This window comes from Syzygium oleosum, unplaced genomic scaffold (genome assembly GCF_021117445.2).
Source record: "Syzygium oleosum isolate NSW1041296 unplaced genomic scaffold, Sole_v2.1 Sole_v2.13, whole genome shotgun sequence".
Taxonomy (NCBI): Eukaryota; Viridiplantae; Streptophyta; class Magnoliopsida; order Myrtales; family Myrtaceae; genus Syzygium; species Syzygium oleosum.
This window is the reverse complement of record NW_026607497.1, coordinates 7,058,126-7,076,493: the sequence shown is the minus strand read 5'-3', so window position 1 is coordinate 7,076,493 and position 18,368 is coordinate 7,058,126. Positions and strand designations below refer to the sequence as shown.

At 41.6% G+C, this 18,368-nt stretch overlaps 2 protein-coding genes across 2 annotated transcripts; both read right to left on the bottom strand.

Annotated features, from left to right (window-relative positions):
* Positions 1-3,514: 3,514 nt before the first annotated feature.
* Positions 3,515-4,865, bottom strand: LOC115675750 (putative clathrin assembly protein At4g40080). The gene has a single exon (XM_030598506.2). It carries the CDS (start codon positions 4,731-4,733, stop codon positions 3,705-3,707), a length of 1,029 nt encoding a protein of 342 aa, XP_030454366.2. The 5' UTR covers positions 4,734-4,865; the 3' UTR covers positions 3,515-3,704.
* Positions 4,866-9,735: 4,870 nt separating this feature from the next.
* On the bottom strand, positions 9,736-11,462 carry LOC115675743 (RING-H2 finger protein ATL11-like). Its single transcript, XM_030598499.2, has one exon. It carries the CDS (start codon positions 11,379-11,381, stop codon positions 10,071-10,073), a length of 1,311 nt encoding a protein of 436 aa, XP_030454359.2. The 5' UTR covers positions 11,382-11,462; the 3' UTR covers positions 9,736-10,070.
* Positions 11,463-18,368: the final 6,906 nt, after the last annotated feature.

Genomic DNA, 18,368 nt, shown 5'->3' with positions numbered 1-18,368 from the left:
TCCCTCCGCCAGAGAAGAAAGGAAAAAAAAAAGAAAAAGGAAAAAGAGGAAAATGCCTATGGGTCAAAGTATTGTGGGGTAAATATGTCACAAATGGCATAGTTTGGGGTTTTTCGTGTCATAAAAAAAAGTTTAGGATAAATTTATCACAAATGTCATAGTTTGGGTTTTTTTGTGTCACAAAAAAAAGTTCAAGGTAAATGTGTCACAAGTGACATAGTTTGGGACTTTTGGTGGCATTTTTCCTCAGAATTATGATAGTAGGAAAAAATGACAATTCCAAAAGTAAGAAAAGTAATAGTAGCTGATGTCAAATTGCAAATTCGAGTCGTTTAATCCGAAAGGTCAAGTTGCAAAGTGGTGGTTTTAGATAGAGATGCCTAATGAAATTGGTGTGAAAATTGATGATGGTTTTTGATGTATTTCTTTAAAGCTCATCGTCATGGCTTGATTTAAAGGGAAAAATTTCAGTGCATTAGTTTCAAAACGTAAACTATATAACTTTATAAAAAATGAATGCAAATACAAAATAATAACACAAAATAATTCGCATTTAGTCAGTGGGATTTCATTATTGCTTCGCATGATCTAATAAAGCCTCAAGATCATAATAAATCCATTTATACCATTATATTTGTGCCAATTCAGTTCTAAAGTTTTTAATCTGGCCAATTGTATCCTAAACCTTTTGATAATTTTCCAATGTAGTTTATTTCGGCTAATTTTGGCCTAAAATCGCTAACGCCCTACGCCGGACAATTTTTGCAATTTTTAATTTTTTTGAATTATTTATTTTTTTCTATTCTTTTTTTCTTTATTGCTGCTGACAAGGGCCCGATGACCCTCGTCAGCCACTGGGCAAGGGCTTGTACCCAGCCCTCGTTGGGCATTGCTTGTGGCTGGAGACTCGTCACAAACAAAAAGGAAAGAAAAAATAGATAAAGTAAAAAAAAGGAAAAAATTCAAAAAAAATTTAAAAAATTGTCTACATCAGCGTTGACCCCGCCGCAGAGGACGATTGATGTTGACTAAACCGTCACGTCAATGTTTTCCAATCAAAATTGATTGGAATGACTACATTGGTAAATCATCAAAATGTTTAGTACTGAATTGGCATAATTTAAAGGTTTAGGACTTAATTGACATAAATAAAATAGATTTAGGACCTTGTTAGTAATTTTCCCGACTATCTTTGACATGTCACCTGACTATTTCAATAAATAATTCATATATAATTTCAAACAAAGTACGTGATACTAAATTCATATTTAAAGGTATTAAAGCGCCTCAGAGATCAAGCACACGAATCCAGTAAAAGTAGTTGTGCAAACCGAGTAAACCTTCTTCTTCGCTTCCTCCTCACTCAAAACCTCGAACACATCCAAATTACCACCAACCGCACCAAGAAACAAATAAACAAACCAAACCAAACACAATCCACTTGAACTAGGACTAGAAATTAAAAGAAAAAAAAAAGATAGCATCGAACTGGTTCTTCTACTTCGTACCTTGCGACAACAGAGGCTACGAATTTGACGTAAGCTCTCATCATCTTTCCTCGGAGGGCTTGGGATCGGTGGGGAACTCCATGACGATGAACCAGTGCTCATAGTCGCAGTCATCAAGGAGGATCGTCTCCTTGGGAGGCCAATTGCTCCAGTTGGGCGACGGGTCCTTCAGGGGCGAGTAGTCAGATCCTCTCGACCTTGGGCGATTGAGTCAAGTCCGAGCCTTGGCAAGGGTGAGGTGTTGAGGAGAGGAATGGAGAGGGTGGAGCGAGATGATGAATGTGAGGAGCAAAGTTACTATTTTTGGTCCTTCTCTTTTGGTCAAAAAGGAAAATGTCGGTTGAAGGATGAGAGAGCTCCTTTGGGCATCCAATTGAATTTTTTCTAAAAAAAAGCTGTTATTTGATTACAATTGTTTGTCACTTGTCAATCTATAAATGAATATGACTAAATAAATGCGCGTTGCGAATGACTAACGCGATGCTTTAATACCACTGAATATTTTCTCCTCGCCCAGTCCCTCGTCAGCCATGAGCGAAGTGACCCTTGCTAAACCCTCGTCAACCATCACCCGTGGCCGGTGACGAAAAGGAAAGAAAAAAATAGAAAAAGGCAAAAAAAAAAAAAGAAAAAAAAATTCATAAATTATTTTTAAAAATTGTCCACGTCAGCGCTGACCACGCTACATAGGACATTAGTGTTTTCCAGTCAAAATTAACCGGAAGGACTACATTGGTAAATCGTCAAAAAATTAACAGCCGAATTGACACAATTTAAAGGTTTATGACTGAATTGGCACGAACGCAATAAATTTAAGACCTTTCTGATAATTTTCCCGCCGATATTTGATACTTCGCATGACTATTTTAATAAATAATTCATATATAGTATCTCAGCTCGTGACACTAAATTCTTATCTCAATAATAGCTTAGTAGTCCGATCAAATCTAGCCCACACCTCTTGACAGCGCCTGGCCAAATCCCTCCAAAATCGCTTTCAAGAGCGCCCAGGCGGGGGCGCAACCAATCTTTTTGTACTTATTTGCGATGTTTTCATCCCATTGGTTTCCAAGTCTCTGTCCCCACAAAACCTACCATTCAAATTAATTATTCAATTCGACCAAGAAAAAAAATTAATTGTTCAAAAGTGACATTATATTAAAAAAAAAAAACAAAAAGACTTCCGTATCATAATTGATACAATATTGGGAATAATTTTAGGATGATGCATTGTGCCGGGCCGAATGCCCAAAACTCAAAGTCTCGCATCAAATCTTCGACGACTAATAACAATAATCAGAACGATAATCACCAAATATATAAATTTATATATATCATCCGCTAACTGTTTTTCTTTTCTTTTCTCTCTTTATTTTTTTTTCTTTTTCCTTTTTTTTTATGCCATTTTCAGACAAGTGGCCATTTTATTATTCTTGGCCTCCCAATAATGGATAAGCTCGTCTCAAAAGGTAAAAATAGAACAAAAATAAAAAATCATAAACCCTTTTACGTTGCGCGTGTCGCCTATGTTAATCGAATTGACCGACCCTGAATTGAGAGTACGGGGTCCATATTATATCTCAACTCAAGTTACTGTCAATCATCCCCCTAGCTCCATGTAGATTATGTACTAATCAAGACAATCAGTCATCACATATGAAAACTTGATGGTGTTAAACGAAGGTATGATTTTCTAGCTTCCGATTCATCGAGTTCGTTCGTTCGACGAATACCTGATCTTCTCAACAATGGAGCGGGATCCGAACAAGGAAAGTGCATTGAGAGCCAATTAAAGTACGACCTCGAACCTATGACCGTGTTACGGGGCTCTAAAATGGAACTCGGATGGAGTTGAGAAATCAGGATTTAGTTACAAATTTTTCTAAATTTTACAGGCAAGGTGTACGGCGGAGGGACCGAAATATGGACCGACTCTGTTCATCGCATCATCCGTATAATAAATTTGTTTAGAAATGCTCGGAAGAAAATCGGACCATGTGGAAGTCTTTGTCAAATGACAGGGCATTTGATAGTGAACCATAATCTGCGCGACTTTTTCCTTCCACAGTGCAAGCCCGAGGAAAGGACGGAGAAGAAAGAAGAGAGGGACGAACAATTGTCACGAACATCATTCACACTCGAGAGACAAACCATTCTCGTCGCCAGTTGTACAAATTTGACCCGATCGCAAACGCATCACCAGACCGCCGTGAAAGCATTGGCAGAAAACCTGTCCCGCCACGGGAGCCAAGCGCCGCCGCCGCCGAGGACGGCCGTCGAGCTCCGGCCGCCGTCTCGCATGAGGCCGCGCATCTTCGTCTTCGTCCGCGCGATCAAGTCCCACAGCCCGTCTGCGTTCGCCTTGTTCACGAACAGCAAAGCCAGCTTCTCTCTGCAATCCTCGACTCGCTCCAGAGCGCTCAGCAACCGGGTCAAGTGGCGGGGACTCGAGCTCCCCAGTCTCTCGTCGCCGCCCAACTCCTCCACTCTCGAGAACACTTCGCACCGGATCATCCGATAATCTTGGCACACCGATCGCACGACCCCGTATACCAGGTCGTTCCTCTGAAGGTGTAGCGACCCCGGGGCATCGCAAACTTGCTCGAGAGAGGTCACGAGGACTTCGAGCTCGCGCATCAAGTCCGAGCTCGCCGCTGCTCGCATCTTCTCTCGCTTGTATTCTCTTGTCAGTTGAGAACACGAAGATGAAGACGAAGAAGAAGAAGAGGAAGAGAGAACGTAGCCCAGAGCGCGAGAAGCGATGAGGCTCTGCTCGAGCAACGCCGCGTACCATCTCACCCACGACGAGTACTCCATCGCCTCCTCGTCGAAGTCGTCGTTGAACTTGGGCAAGTTGAGGAAACCCTTCCCCTCGAAGCAAAGGGAATAGAGGCAGAGGTTCTCGTCGCGCGAGCTCCTGTGGATCATTATGCTGTGGAGCGCGAAGAGGCACTTGAGCGCGACGAAGGCGTTGCGGGTGCGGCCGAGGCGGCCCGCCAGGCACCGGATGCACGCGGACGCGGTGATGCCGGACCCCAGGCCGAGGGAGAGGACGGCGGCGACGCGGCGCTCCGACGGGGCGGCGGCGGACTTGTGGGTGGTGGCGCGGAGCACGGTGGCGCGCGTGGCGGACGCGGCGGGCTTCCTGGAGAGGGAGGCCTTGACGAGGGAGCCTCGGTCCTTCATGGCGCCCACGATGTCCCTGAGCTTCTTCCGCTGCCCCATCGTTTGCTCAGTTGACGATGGACTCGATCATCGGAAGAGAGAGAGAGAGAGAGAGAGAGAGAGAGAGGATTTGCCTCTCCTTTTGAAGTGTCAAAGCGTGGATTTAGGATATTTAGAGACCGCGTTTTTCCGGGTAATCGTATCTTGTTTTTGATATCTTATGGAATCATGATGATTAAATAAATGGAAACTCGATATACGGTTTCTAATTTTGATAATTAAAATCATTCCATAAATAAATAAGAGTTATTGCGCGACTAATTCCCAAAAAAAAAGTATCAACTTTACTTTGAGCGACAATTCTTGTCCGAACTTTTTGTTTGTCTCGATAAAACGTACCAACTTTTACTTGAGTCTCAAATTTGACCTTTGTGATAAAACCGTTCGGGCCAGATTTAGGATTTAAATAAAAGTTGGTGATTTTTTACCAGACGAAATAAAAGTCCGAATCAGAATTGTCACTTAAGGTAAAGTTGGTACTTTTTTTTCTTGGAAATTAGGTCTATTGTGTGCTGATGTTGTACCTTATATAAATTTAATTATTCGACCAAAAAAAATCTAATTAAAAATTTGGGCATACCTTAGTGCCTCGGCTTTCCGGTGCAATAATTTAGGAGTCCCACGAAACAAACGAGAGGAAGAAGAGGTCAAGGTAACGAAACTTAGGAGCGTTATTAGCGCGTGGGATTACGGAAAGCGACGGGTAATGGAAGGTTCCAGCTTTCAGACCATTTTCATTCGTTAGTTAATTCAATTAACCGGAGAAAGCCGCCACTTGCCGCGCCCAACATCATCTTCCGTCCGACCTTCGATTAATTAAAAAGATGATTACCGACCAAAAAAAAATTAAAAGGATGAACATCGCAAACCTCGGTTGGGTGTTCAGATGTAGGTTTTGACTCCCACACTCCGCAAAGAGGCACGGCAAAAATCTGAGAGTAAGTTAAGAGTTAGAGTAGAACAGATAAAAAAAAAACCTCGATTGGATGTTTGTAACGAGTCGTAAGTCATTAATAATAGTGTTTGGTCCGACAGAAATCATTCCTTCGATAAATTTCCGAAATTGATGATTTCTTAATAATATAGGTTGTTAGCCAAATGGCAGAATGCGCTTTGTGATTTTTTTTCTTTTTCCGGTTTTTAAGTGAATTCATGTAGAAATATTATAAGAGTTAATGTCGGAGATATCGAGATTAGGGGATAATTGTTTAAAAAGTTTTAAACCTATTGCATTGTGGCCAATTCGATCATAAACATTTTAATTGTGCCAATTTGGTCATAAACTTATTGTACGGCGGCCAATATAGTCTTAAACCTTTCAATTATGCCAATTTAGTCCTAAATCTTTTAATGATTTGCCAATGTAATTCTTCCTGATAATTTTGGCTGGAAATAGAGAAGGACTACGTTGGCAAATTATCAAGAAGTTTAGAAATAAATTGGCACAGTTGAAAAGTTTAAAGCTAAATTCACCTCCGTACAATAGGTATAGGACTTTTTGAACAATTATCCCTCAAGATTATTGTGCAAGTTAATTTATCCCATAGTGTGGCAAATTCTAGTTAAGAATTTAATCAAATGAGTCTATCTAAGTGGCTGACGATGATGTTGCACGTCGCTTAGGGTGCATTCATTTCGCAGAAATAGGTGATTTAGAAAAAAAAATTCATAAAATATTCATTTAGGTTGCTTAAAAATTTTAATCTACAAAAATATTTTCAAGGAGATATGTTCTACCAAGCAGTCTTACTATTCAATACTATTCAAACATTAATGATGGTATTAATCGGAGAATCGCATCTTCTTTTTAAAAAAAAAAAAAGGTATTTCCAAAATTACTCGCAATTACTTCCTTGAGTCAACTGCCCACATGGTACGTATTTAAACGTGTGCAACAAACCTTTTGACTTCTTAAGAAGTCGAAAAGTTTTTCCCTCCCCATTGTCTTCTTCAAGCTTCAGCCATTGGAAGGCTTTGAGCCAATCTCACCATCCCCTCCCATTGATTTTGTTTGAGACTTTTTGTTTTTTTTTTTTCCACTCTCCCGATCTAGATCTTGGAGCTTTCTTTTCCCGGTCTAATTCTAAATCTAAGAATTTAAATTCTCCTGATTTAGTTCTAGATTCAAGAGCTATTCTCTTCGGATTTAGATCTGGGGAGTTTAATAATATTTTCGGAATTTGATAGACCCATGCTCTGTCCGTGTACAGATCATTTGCCTCCAATTTCAATGATAATCGCAGAAACTTTGGCGTCTCACTGAACTACGAAGATTTGCTCTTCCAAAAGTTAGATATGTGTTTTTTCAACCCATTTTGATGGTCTCCGTATGGCGATAGCGTAGAGGAAACCGAACCTAGGTGTGCACCGCCAACTAGCAACGCCGGAAATAATTACTCCGTAATAATTGGAAAAGGAATTTCCGGCGTGTGCTCATCACTGATGATGATACGAGATATAGCGATGGCCTCTGATTATTTTGCTTAACAAATTCGTTTTTATGGAACGAGTGTGTGCTTTAACCATACCGATACTCGTTGATTCTCCTTGTTTTCTGGATTTTGTTTTGCTTTGTTGTTATTCTGGTGTTTATTCTACTTCGATTTGTTTTGCCCTAAGAGTCTATGTACTTTTCATGTATATTTTTAAGCAATGAACATAATTTTTTTGACAAAAAAAAAAAGTGTGCAACATGTGCATTCATGTCGAGATAATATTGTGCTTCTCTCTGTTCGCTGGTGGAGGAATTTAACTCTAACCGCGGCTTTAATTGATGTATTACAGATATAACCATAAGGTGGATGATGTCCATATTTATAAGTAATCATTGAAAGATGGATTGAAAGAAATTTTTCTCCACTATAGATGAAGGAAAATGTGGCTCTATTTTGAGCTCAAGCGGGTGCAGCAATGTCACGAGTCCTTTGTAAGTGCCTTGATCTGGGCTCGTCCGAGATGCATCGTCCACGACCGCTTGGGTCAAGCACACGCCAACAGAATGCAGGATATTTTAGACATTTCATCTTTCTTATTTTTGGTAATTTCTAGATTGTGTCATCTCAAACACAAATAGTGTTTCCTCATGTTAGAATGGATAATGAAAGCAAAGCCTTTAAGAGAGGTTCAACTACTTAAACACAAATAGTGTTTCCAAATGTTCTAATTGTTAGAAATGTGTTAACAATACATATACATCATCATATCATATAACACATTCCGTCAATTTGGGTCATCTTTTACATAAGATTTAATCATATTCACCGTTCTCCATTGTAATCTTGTCAAACAATGGAGGGAATATTATCTTTCGACAATCTAATTATCGCCTACTAATGAGCTATCTTTATGAATATCATGGAATTAATTATTTTCTCCCTTCCCGGCTTCCCGCCACAACGCTTGGATTTTCACCTCCAATCAGTACAGAACTACTATATTCGGTGAGCAATTCGGAGATGAGAATGAGAAAATGAAAAATGTATACAAAGGCCTATGCATACAAAGTGTCTACTGCATAGGCCTTTGTGGGTTGGTCGGGTCCTAAATGGTCCAACCCATTGACCCATGGACCACGAGTCAGGCCATTTGCGAGAAGGCTTTTGATGAATGGAACCTCAGCCGATGGCGATCATATAAGGAATGTGATTTATCGGCAATCATATTTCCCAAATAGTAATACTATCTATAAAAAGGGCTCCTTGCTACGACTTACTCGCCCACATTTTTCCTAAATTTGCATAAGTTTAGTTGCAAAATGTGCCAATACTTGATTGTTTTCTATTGAGAAGGGGAAAGGGATTAGTGCTAACAATCTCCTCTGGACTTTGTTATGAGGCTCTCACACCCGCTATGGGATCTGCACCACCCGCCGCATGAACGTTCAAGGTTGGTGATCCCGTGATCGCATCCCGCCAAGATGCTATTATCTAATAAGTCTCTCGATGCAAGATATGCTGCAAATGGACAGGGCAGCACGAGCCGTTCAAAGGGTCGCTCACGATGTGAATTGCCTTTGCAACCTCATGGAAGACATTTGACCCTATATCATCAGACCAAACTTTGTGATAAAGAATGGCGAATATATATGGTACCGCAATTACAGACAAACTTCACCAAACATTAGACTAATCGTTCTTGTTCCATAGCTAAACAGCTAAAAGCTCATTACTAGGAGATACTGATGATAATTTTTTTTGTCAGAATAAGAGTTTCGGTCATTAAGGCAAAGTTCGGGAATACATTTTTCTTCGGAATATAGTAGATCCAAAAAGGTTCGAGGGGGCAAGAGACCCAGTTTGTGGGCATGGCCTTTTGTCGTTGGGCCTTTACAATTCAGTTTGCAACTTCGTTACACTTTCTCCTTCAATGGGCCTACTTCAGATTTGAGAACCTCTTTAATCGGGCTTGGGTTTCGGTGATAAGGGCACTAGCTTCTCATCCAGCTTGACCTGCACCAATAAACTTACTTACCTTTCCCAACTGATCTAACTCCCGACTCTAAACGCAAGTTAGATCTTCCTTCGAAGTGGTCTAGGGTTTGAGCTACCGCTAACGCCTCTGCTTGCATCGCTGAAGATGCCCGAACCGATCGAGCAAAGCCGTCTACCAGGATGCTGGAACGCTGTTCACGGCACACACGGGCAATAGCACCTTCGCCCGTCCCTTTGACAAAAGATCCGTCGATGTTTATCTTGAGAATGCTCCAATCGGGTGGTCTCCAAGAATGAGTTGACTATGAGAAGATGAACAACGAACGAAAGGGTAGTTCCACTCATATCTTTAATTAACATATTCCTCATAATTCAAATGGCAGTAGTTCCGGGCAATTTCAAATGGCACGATTTAAATATTAAGATAAACAAGCTAATCAAGATTGGTTCACCTTAATTTTTCTTTTTCCTTTTTTTTTTTTGTTGGGTCTAGTGTAACCATCACATTACCTCAGTCTGTGTAGACTTTTGATTTAGACTGGAATCGTTCTCAAAAAAATTGCGTGCGTGACTTGATCAACCAAATTTGACATTTCATTTGTTTTTGTTGGACAAAATGATAAAATAGCAAGGTCTAATTCGTGACGATCCATGCGAGGCCCAGCTAGGCGACGAGCAATCAAAAATTTCAGACAATCCATTGGCTTTTCTCTCGCCTTATCCCAATCGCAAACCAACCTTCGATGACTTTCTATTGTACAAAAGAGCCAATTGCTTTTCCCCCAACCCAAACAAAATTTAATTAACGTGACAAACGCCACAAAGAGGGAAAAAAGAAAATTGAAAAAAAAGAAGAAAAAAAACCATGTACACAAAAATCAAACCTCCCCGGGTCAAAGTCTACCGTCTAAGTTTGACTGGTCGGCCGCCGAAGCCAATCGGTCGACCGCTCCCCCGCCTCCACGTCTCTCCCCACGAACCACCGATCGAACGGCGGCGACTTGTCCGACTTCGAAGAGCTCCTCGGCGGGCTCGGGCCCACCTCGACCCCGCCACCGCCGGCTTGCCTCGCCGCCGCCCTCACCGAACCGGTCCTGGAGATGAACGGTGGAGTCATGGAGAACGCCCACTTGCCGGACCGGTTCTCCCGGTCGAACCGATCGTACATCGAAGGATCCCTCCCGCCGGGCCGGCCGCTCCCGCTCAGGTAACCGGTCCTCGAGCTGCTGGCCCGCGGGAACGCCACGCAGCTCCTCGCCCGGTCCAGCCGCGCGTCGTTGATGATCCGGCTCCGCACGTCCTCGGGCAGCCTCAGCGTGAAACGCTCGCAGTCGTCGCCCGGCTGGACCAGCGACAGCGAGTGGCCCGTGGAGTGCGACCGCGGGAAAAGGAACATCATCCTCGCGAGACGCATCCCGGTGGATCTCGACCGACGCGGCACGCCCTCTTTGGCCGTAAAGTCCGCGTCCCGCCTGGGCGATGGCTTGGCTCCTTCACCCGTCGCTCCCGGCTCATCGTCGTGGTGGGGACGGACATGGACGCTGACATGATCCTGGGGACAGCTGGCGTCGGGTGCCGGGTCCTGGTCGGGCAGCTGCACGGTCGGAAGGAGGGTCTCGCCGGGCTTGGGCACGAGGTCGGCCCGGCAGACGGGGCAGGTGGTGTGCGACGAGAGCCACGAGTCGATGCAGTCGGGGTGGAACGCGTGGCTGCACTTGGGGATCAGGCGGAGCGTCTCCTCGTCCTCGAACTCGTTCAGGCATACCGCGCACTCCAACGACCCTTTCCCGATCTTGAGCCCCTTCACCGACGAGTACAGGAACGTGGGGAAGGCGTCGATGACCGAGGCGTCGAGCCCGCGCATCCCCCGCAGCGACCGCCGCCCGAAGGCGTAGTGCCCGGGGGGGTCCCCGCCCTCGTCGCCGCGGAGGCGCCGGTCGGCGCACTGGCGGACGTAGACGGAGAAGAAGCCCATGAGGAAGAAGGCGCTGACCAGGACCACCATGATTATGGCCATCGAGGGGTTGAACTTCTTGCCGTACTGGAACGGGTCTGGCAGCGGGGGAGCTCCGGCCGCCGCGGTGCCGTTCTGGGAAGCGGCGGGGACCGACAGGAGCAAGAGGAGGAGAAGCTTGACCCCGCGACGGAGGCCATGGTCGGATCCTGTACAAACCCAAGGTCCGTGATTCAGAGTGATGTCGAGTAAAGGGTTGCTCATGCCCGGTGATTTCTCGGTCGCTTCGAGAGGAAAAGCAAGAGGGGGAGAAGGCCGACATGGCGACGCCGTGCATTCATTATATACGAGGAGAAGGCGACGGGGGAGGAGGAGTGTCGGGCACGCGCGTGCGGCCGCACGTGGGGGGGCGTCGGAGGAGGGGACGAGGAAATTAAGAAAACGAAAAAAATGAGGAGGAGGAGTTGGGGGTGGCGGTGGGCCCCGGGACAGAGGGCTTTTAGATTTGGTTTCATCAGGACTGAAGGGGTAGTTTTTTTTTTTTTGACTTTTCGTACACGTGACGGAGGGGGCCCCACGTGTGGAACGGGGGTAAAACTTCTACTTCTAGTTAAAAATGCGGATGGAGCTTCTGGTTCGGGCCGCTAATTTATGGGAGGCCGATTTCGTGCCGAGAAGTAACGCATCAGGATCTTAATCTATTGCGCGACATTAAGCAGGGGTATTAATAATATGGGTTAGGTGCTGGATTTGGGTTAACTAAACTCCTCAAATCTTCTAGAAGGGCTGGGCTAATCATCGCCCGAAGATGCTTATTATAGTCAAGAGATGTTAGCACACTAACCTTAAAACACAAGGGCCTCCAACTGTTCCGGCATTGTCCGGCTATATTATATGTAATTTTTTTTTTACGAATAATGATACAAACAGCTCCTGAATTTTGGTTTGATGTGCAATGTGGCCCTAAACTTTAGTCTAATATTTAATATAGTCCTTGAACTTTTAATTTGTTCAACGTGATCAGTGGACTTTTGGTACATGTTCAATGTAGTCCTTGAACTATATGAAAATGTTCAATATAGTCATTCAATTAATTCAAGTTCAAGGACTATATTGAATATTTTCATATAATTTATGGACTAAATTGAACATGTATAAAAGTTCGTAGACCACATTGAACAAATTAAAAGTTAAGGGATTATATTGTACATTGGATTAAAGTTCAATGACCATATTGAACAAATTAAAAGTTCAGAAATTATATTACACATTGAGCCAAAGTTTATGGACTGTTTGTTTCATTTTCCCTTTTTTTTGTATTCTTGTTCAGGGCTACATGCTCAAACCAAATCACAATTTGGCTGTGACGAGTGTACAGTACACACACGCATTGGTTTTTGTTGCTTGAATCTGTGGAGTTCGATCCTTGTAGCAATGCCACGAAAAAGAGAGGAGAAGATAGAAGAAGATCTTTATAGCCATTAAGTTTCTTGCATTTCTATATGGGCGCCGGGCGCCGATTTCTAGTTGGATTTTTAGTTCGAGGGGGTTTTCGACAAGATAGACATGGAATGCTCATAAAAGTTCTTAATTTGTTGCATTAGTGAGTAAATCTACTCGATATTTCTATCTTATTTGATTCATGAGAGTAGATAAGGTACGAATTTATATGTGTAGTTAAGCAAAGGGCCGACAGCCAAAAACTCCTGAAAGCACGCGGAGGAATAGAGGAAAGTGTGCTCTACCATGTTTAACTTTTCTCGGGAACAACTTTTTGTGCAAGTCAAAAAGGAAAAGAAAAGAAAATGGAGATAAAACACGAAAAATACCTAAGTAGAGAATGATGCTCGCCTGGAATTTGAATCTATCAAATAAGCTCGAGAAAACGACATAATTTATTTCTCAACTTTGATCCAAAGTGTAATATCGTCTTTGAACTTTTAATTTGTGCGATACGATTCCTGAATTGCGATTGCGAGGAAAGTACGGTACACCGCGGGGGTAAACGGGAGTTTGGCAGTCAAGAGTCAAGACACCGGAAGTTTCCGGCACTGGTCCCTTGCCTTGCCGGACAATTGAAACCGCTGACCAGAACATGTACCCGGACCTACACAAGAAGAATAAAAACAAAATTAAGACAGACATCAGCATCATGTAAACCAACACGAATCCACAGGTTCCGCCCGCATCTTCATTAGTTTTTAGGTTCGTTTCACACGAGGAAGGAGAGAGAGTGAGGACGACGGCGTGCAACTGGCTCCCTTAGATCAGAAAAGTATTTTCAAAGGATTTTTTAACGATTGAAAAAAATAATTAATCCGAGTACCTAATGTATTTATTCATATGTAGATGACGCAGAAGCTAGGTTTTGATTCCACAATCATTTGAGCCGAATTGCGCTGAGTTTGGAAAACTGCTGACGGAACGGTATAGAAACCAAATATTCGGATTTGCGAAGCAGTCTGACCCGTCGACATTTGAGATCGGACGATCGTTGGAGTTCCTGAATTGAAGGCCCAAGAATAAAGCATGATATTCCAAGATTGTTTATGCCAGGAATCATGGACTAATCCGTCTAATAGATTTGTGAGATGATGGGATCAAAGCATGTCATTGATGGAAGATCTTATGGACGGCTCCTATTAAAGCAAGGTTTTGCATGTGCTTTCCAAGTTATTTTTCTGAAATTTTACAAAGAATTAGATGAAAATAACGACTACACAATTCAAGTGCAAAGTTCGAATTTGGCACTCCATAAATTGATGAAAAATTGGCCAGAATTGACATAGTTGACGGGAACAAAAACAAGAGAATTTGACCTGAGAATTTGAATATTGTTCTTAAGAGCTAGCAAGAGCGACAAAGCCATTTGTAAACACACGGGTAGTAGTTGTATTTAGAGCAAAGGCATTTATTTAGGTGAGAGACAAATTGTTGAGGGATCTCTTATAAACGTGTAGAGGTATGGTAATCTACTGTGCTGTGTGTACAGGGTGTGTGAACTGGCTATTGGAGGGTCAGCTATTGCCAACCAAAATTGGCCTGGAAGACTACATTGAAAATTCATCAAAATGTCTAGGATTAAATTGAACAAATTAAAAAATTCAAGACATTATTGACATCTGTACAATGGATTTAGAAATTTTTCAGTAACTTTCTCCCCACACCGCAGTTAAAATGATATCGTTCATCATACTGCTACTATCGCATCTTTGCATCTAAGACATGAAAAGAAAAAATAAGGTAAAAATAGTCTAACACGCCATTTGAACTATCTATATGGATTAGGGGTTGAATTGACAAAAATAGGCGAGGATCTTCAGGCCGTACAATCAAGCCTTGTTCTGACAAATTAGTTGTGCCAAGCGGGTCTAAGATCTTCCGATGCATTAGTAGGAAAGCTATGACTAATCCCTTTGCCAAGTTGGGCTAATCACTCATTTTCTTTTATAAGTAAAGTGAAGACATGAGAGGATAATGGTGTAACTGTAAGTAGACTTATCGGTGAAATTGAAAACTCACTCATATGGATAGAATGAGCGAAGAGCTAATCGAGCCCCGCACATCGATCCCTAAAAGGTCCAACAAGGAGTTAACGGCTCTCGCGGCTTTCGCGGGGATCAAAGCCTATCTTCGTTTGCGGGGTCAATACAATTGTCAGCTGATTATTATCGATGAACTGATGTTCTGCAGATGTCGAGAACAATAATTGTATACAAACAACAATCTCTAGTGACGCTATACCAAACAAAACCTCGGGGATTAGATCGAGACAAGGTGGTTTCTTGTTTTTCCTCAGACCTATAGCCAAAGCCAAGGAAAAGTAAGAGCTATTTGCTAATTGCTGACTTATACACACATGTCATCTTATCAGAATCTTTATCTTCTCGAAATCACTCCAGCGCCCCCCCTTCCATGTCATCGCCTCGGGCTCCACCCACCTCGAGCTTATCGGGGAATTTGACAATGTCAATGTATGACCAGTTGCAGAGAGACGGAGAGAGAGGGACACTTTGGTGATATCTGATGCATTCCTATTGGGATCAGTGAACCGTAGCTGTGTTAGGCGAGGCCATCAATAGTTTCTGCACGTAAGAGCTGTCGATTCGTAGCGAAAGACTTCGTGCCCGTCGATTCCCTGGAAAAGTTTTCACACGAGGTTTTGATTTCTCTCCGCTTCGATTCTTTTATCATTTTCTGTCTCTTTCTGCAGGGCTTTTGGTGGGAATCCGCCGATTGATTAATCGATGATAAGGATTAAGGAGGAGCGGCGACGAATGGAGTTGCGTCGACCTCTGTGGATGATGAAGCCGAAAGTCTTGGACGGAGAAGGGTTAAATTTGAATTTGAGATGGAATATCAAAGCCATAGTGCATATTTTTGTCAATTCGTGGTCCGTCATAAATGTAATGAATTAGGTTAGTGATTAAAATCCAATCAAGGATGATCAAATGGCCAATTAAAGTGTCGAATTTCGCTTCAAATGAACAATCAATGGAGCCTACTATGCTTTGAAGTCTCGAGGGCTTTGTAAAATTCGAATCACTAAAATGATGCATGGACAGTGGATGGAAACATATAAGGAAATTGTATGAAATTTTATTGAATTAGTACATGTGGTTTTACATTCTTGGATGCCATGCTTACTCGATTACCAAAGGAGACGACTGGATTGCGTAGAGATGGTAAAAGAACTTACAAAGTACGACTTGATAACTCTTATAAACCATGATAAGTCTGAATTTAGGAAAACTAATCTAATTTGTATCTCAAATTCAAATTTAGACAAAATCTACTTTAAACTGATATGTTACGAATGATCTTCTCATCTTCAAAATCTGAAGTGCTCTTTGTACTTTATGATATTTTAATTGCTTGTGTATATGCGTGTGTCTGTTGATGATGGATGCTCGTATCTTAAATCGGTCATTCCTTTATGTATTTTGATTTTCTTGTACAAAAATCTCTAACTGTATTGACTTGTGCGCTACTCTAGGAATGATTTGTAACTGCTCATGATTCCTTAACCACGGATATTTTCGGTCGACAGATCCTCCTTGATTCAGTCTTGAACTTCATTGCATGCTTCGAGTCATATCGATCATGGCCACGTGTCATGTATTCCACTTGAACTCTGCCCATTGGAAATTTCTTATTGATGAGCTTGTTAGGCGTTTGATCGATGGGTCTTGTGGGTCAATTGAATTGTGATAGCCTTAATGATCAGATGAGCTTAATAGGCTTTCCGTCAATTGGGCCTTCTGGGTTTAAGCGTATTGTGATGACCTCATTTGGACCATCAATTTCTTCAAGTTTGGACCCAGATTTTGGGTCTGATGTCAATTGCACGGCCGAATTCTACACTTGCTTTTAATAAGCAAAATAGACCTCAAGAAAATAAGGCTCATCATGTCATAAGAGTCATACATGTTCCAAGCTCATCGTGAAACCCAATAATCAAGTCCATAGTATCTTTCTATCTAATACAGGATGAGCCACAAGTGGGGAACGATCTTTCCTTCTTATGAAATAGTGATCTCTATGAAATCTGCTGATTTAAAACATGGGAGATTCTCCAAAAGCAAATGCCCATTGCACGGTTCTTTACAATGGAAGTGCCATATTCCGAAGGAGCGATACCAATGAGCACAACGAAGTACGGAGGATATGAGGGGACAAATAGCTAATCCTAGAGAGTTAAGTATTAAGGTTACGTTTGGTAAACAAGATAAATCATATCATGTGTTTGGTTGTTGTCCTAGATAGAATAAAACTTGATTTAATAGCTATTTTGCCTGGCCAGGGCGATCTCGCCAAACCTGGCCTGGGCGAGGGCGAACCTCGATAAGGCCCCTTTGGCCTGAGCGAGGGGAGCCCTTGCCGGGGCTCGCTTGTGGCATGCGTCAGCGACCCTCGCCTAGGTGAGGCCAGCCTGCCTGGCCATCACCTGTGGCCGGTGGCCAGTAAAAGAAAAAGAAAGAAGAAGAAAAAATCAGGAAAAAAATCGAAAAATATTAAAATATTATTAAAAATTGTCAACGTCAGCGTCGGCGATGCCACGTAGGTTGCCCGGCGTTCACATCAGCAATGTCCGGCCAAAATTAATCGGAAGGACTGAATTGGCATTATGTCAAAAAATTTATGACTAAATTGGCATAATTAAAAAATTTAGAACTAAATTGGCACCGATGCAATAGATTTAAGACTTTTCTGACACTTTTCCCATCAAACTACTGATTTAATCTGAGAAAGAATGCTGAGGTTGCGCATGAGAACCATTCTTGCCCGCAATGCATTCGGTCAGTGAAATGATTCTTTTTATTCCTTGTGCCCGAACCGATTCCGAAGATTCTGGGAAGGCATTTGGTAACGGCCCAAAATTTTTATTCCTGAAATAGTAAAAGAAGAGAAATGCGTTTGGTAATGGCATAAATTTTTTTTTTTATTAATAATATTTTAAATATTTTAATATTTCCTTCTTTTCTTTTTTTCTTCTCCTCCTTCTTGGCCATGGCCGGTAAAATATTTGTTAATTAACAATACTTTTATTAAAAATAATTTTTTTTGCCATGGCCAGTAAAAAAATTTATTATAAATAATATTTTTATTAATAATTTTTTAAAATAATTTACTAAAAAAATTTTTTATTGAAAATATTTTTTTTTCGCCATGGCCTAGTTGCTGGCCATGGCCGGTAAAATATTTTTTTATTAATAATATTTTAATAAAAAAATATTTTTTTTGAAATTATTTTTTTTATTTTTTTGCCATGGCCTGGTCGTTGGCCATGGCCGGCAAAATATTTTTTTGTTAATAATATTTTAATAAAAAATATTTTTATTGAAATTATTTTTTTTATTTTTTTTGCCATGGCCGGTAAAATATTTTTTTATAAATAATTTTTTTATTATTAATATTTTAATAAAAAATATTTTTATTGAAAATATTTTTTTTTTACTTTTTTCGCCATGGCCTGGTCGCTGGCCATGGTCGGTAAATTTTTTTTATTAATAATATTTTTTTTTCGCCATGGCCTGATCGCTGGCCATGGCCGGTAAAATTTTTTTTTATTAATAATATATATATATTTTTTTTGCCATGGCCTGGTCGCTGGCCATAGCCGGTAAAATTTTTTTTATTAATGATATTTTTTTTCGCCATGGCCTGGTAGCTGGCCATGGCCGGTAATATTTTTTTTATTAATAATATTTTTTTATTAAAATATTTTAATCTCGCTGAATACTGATGAGG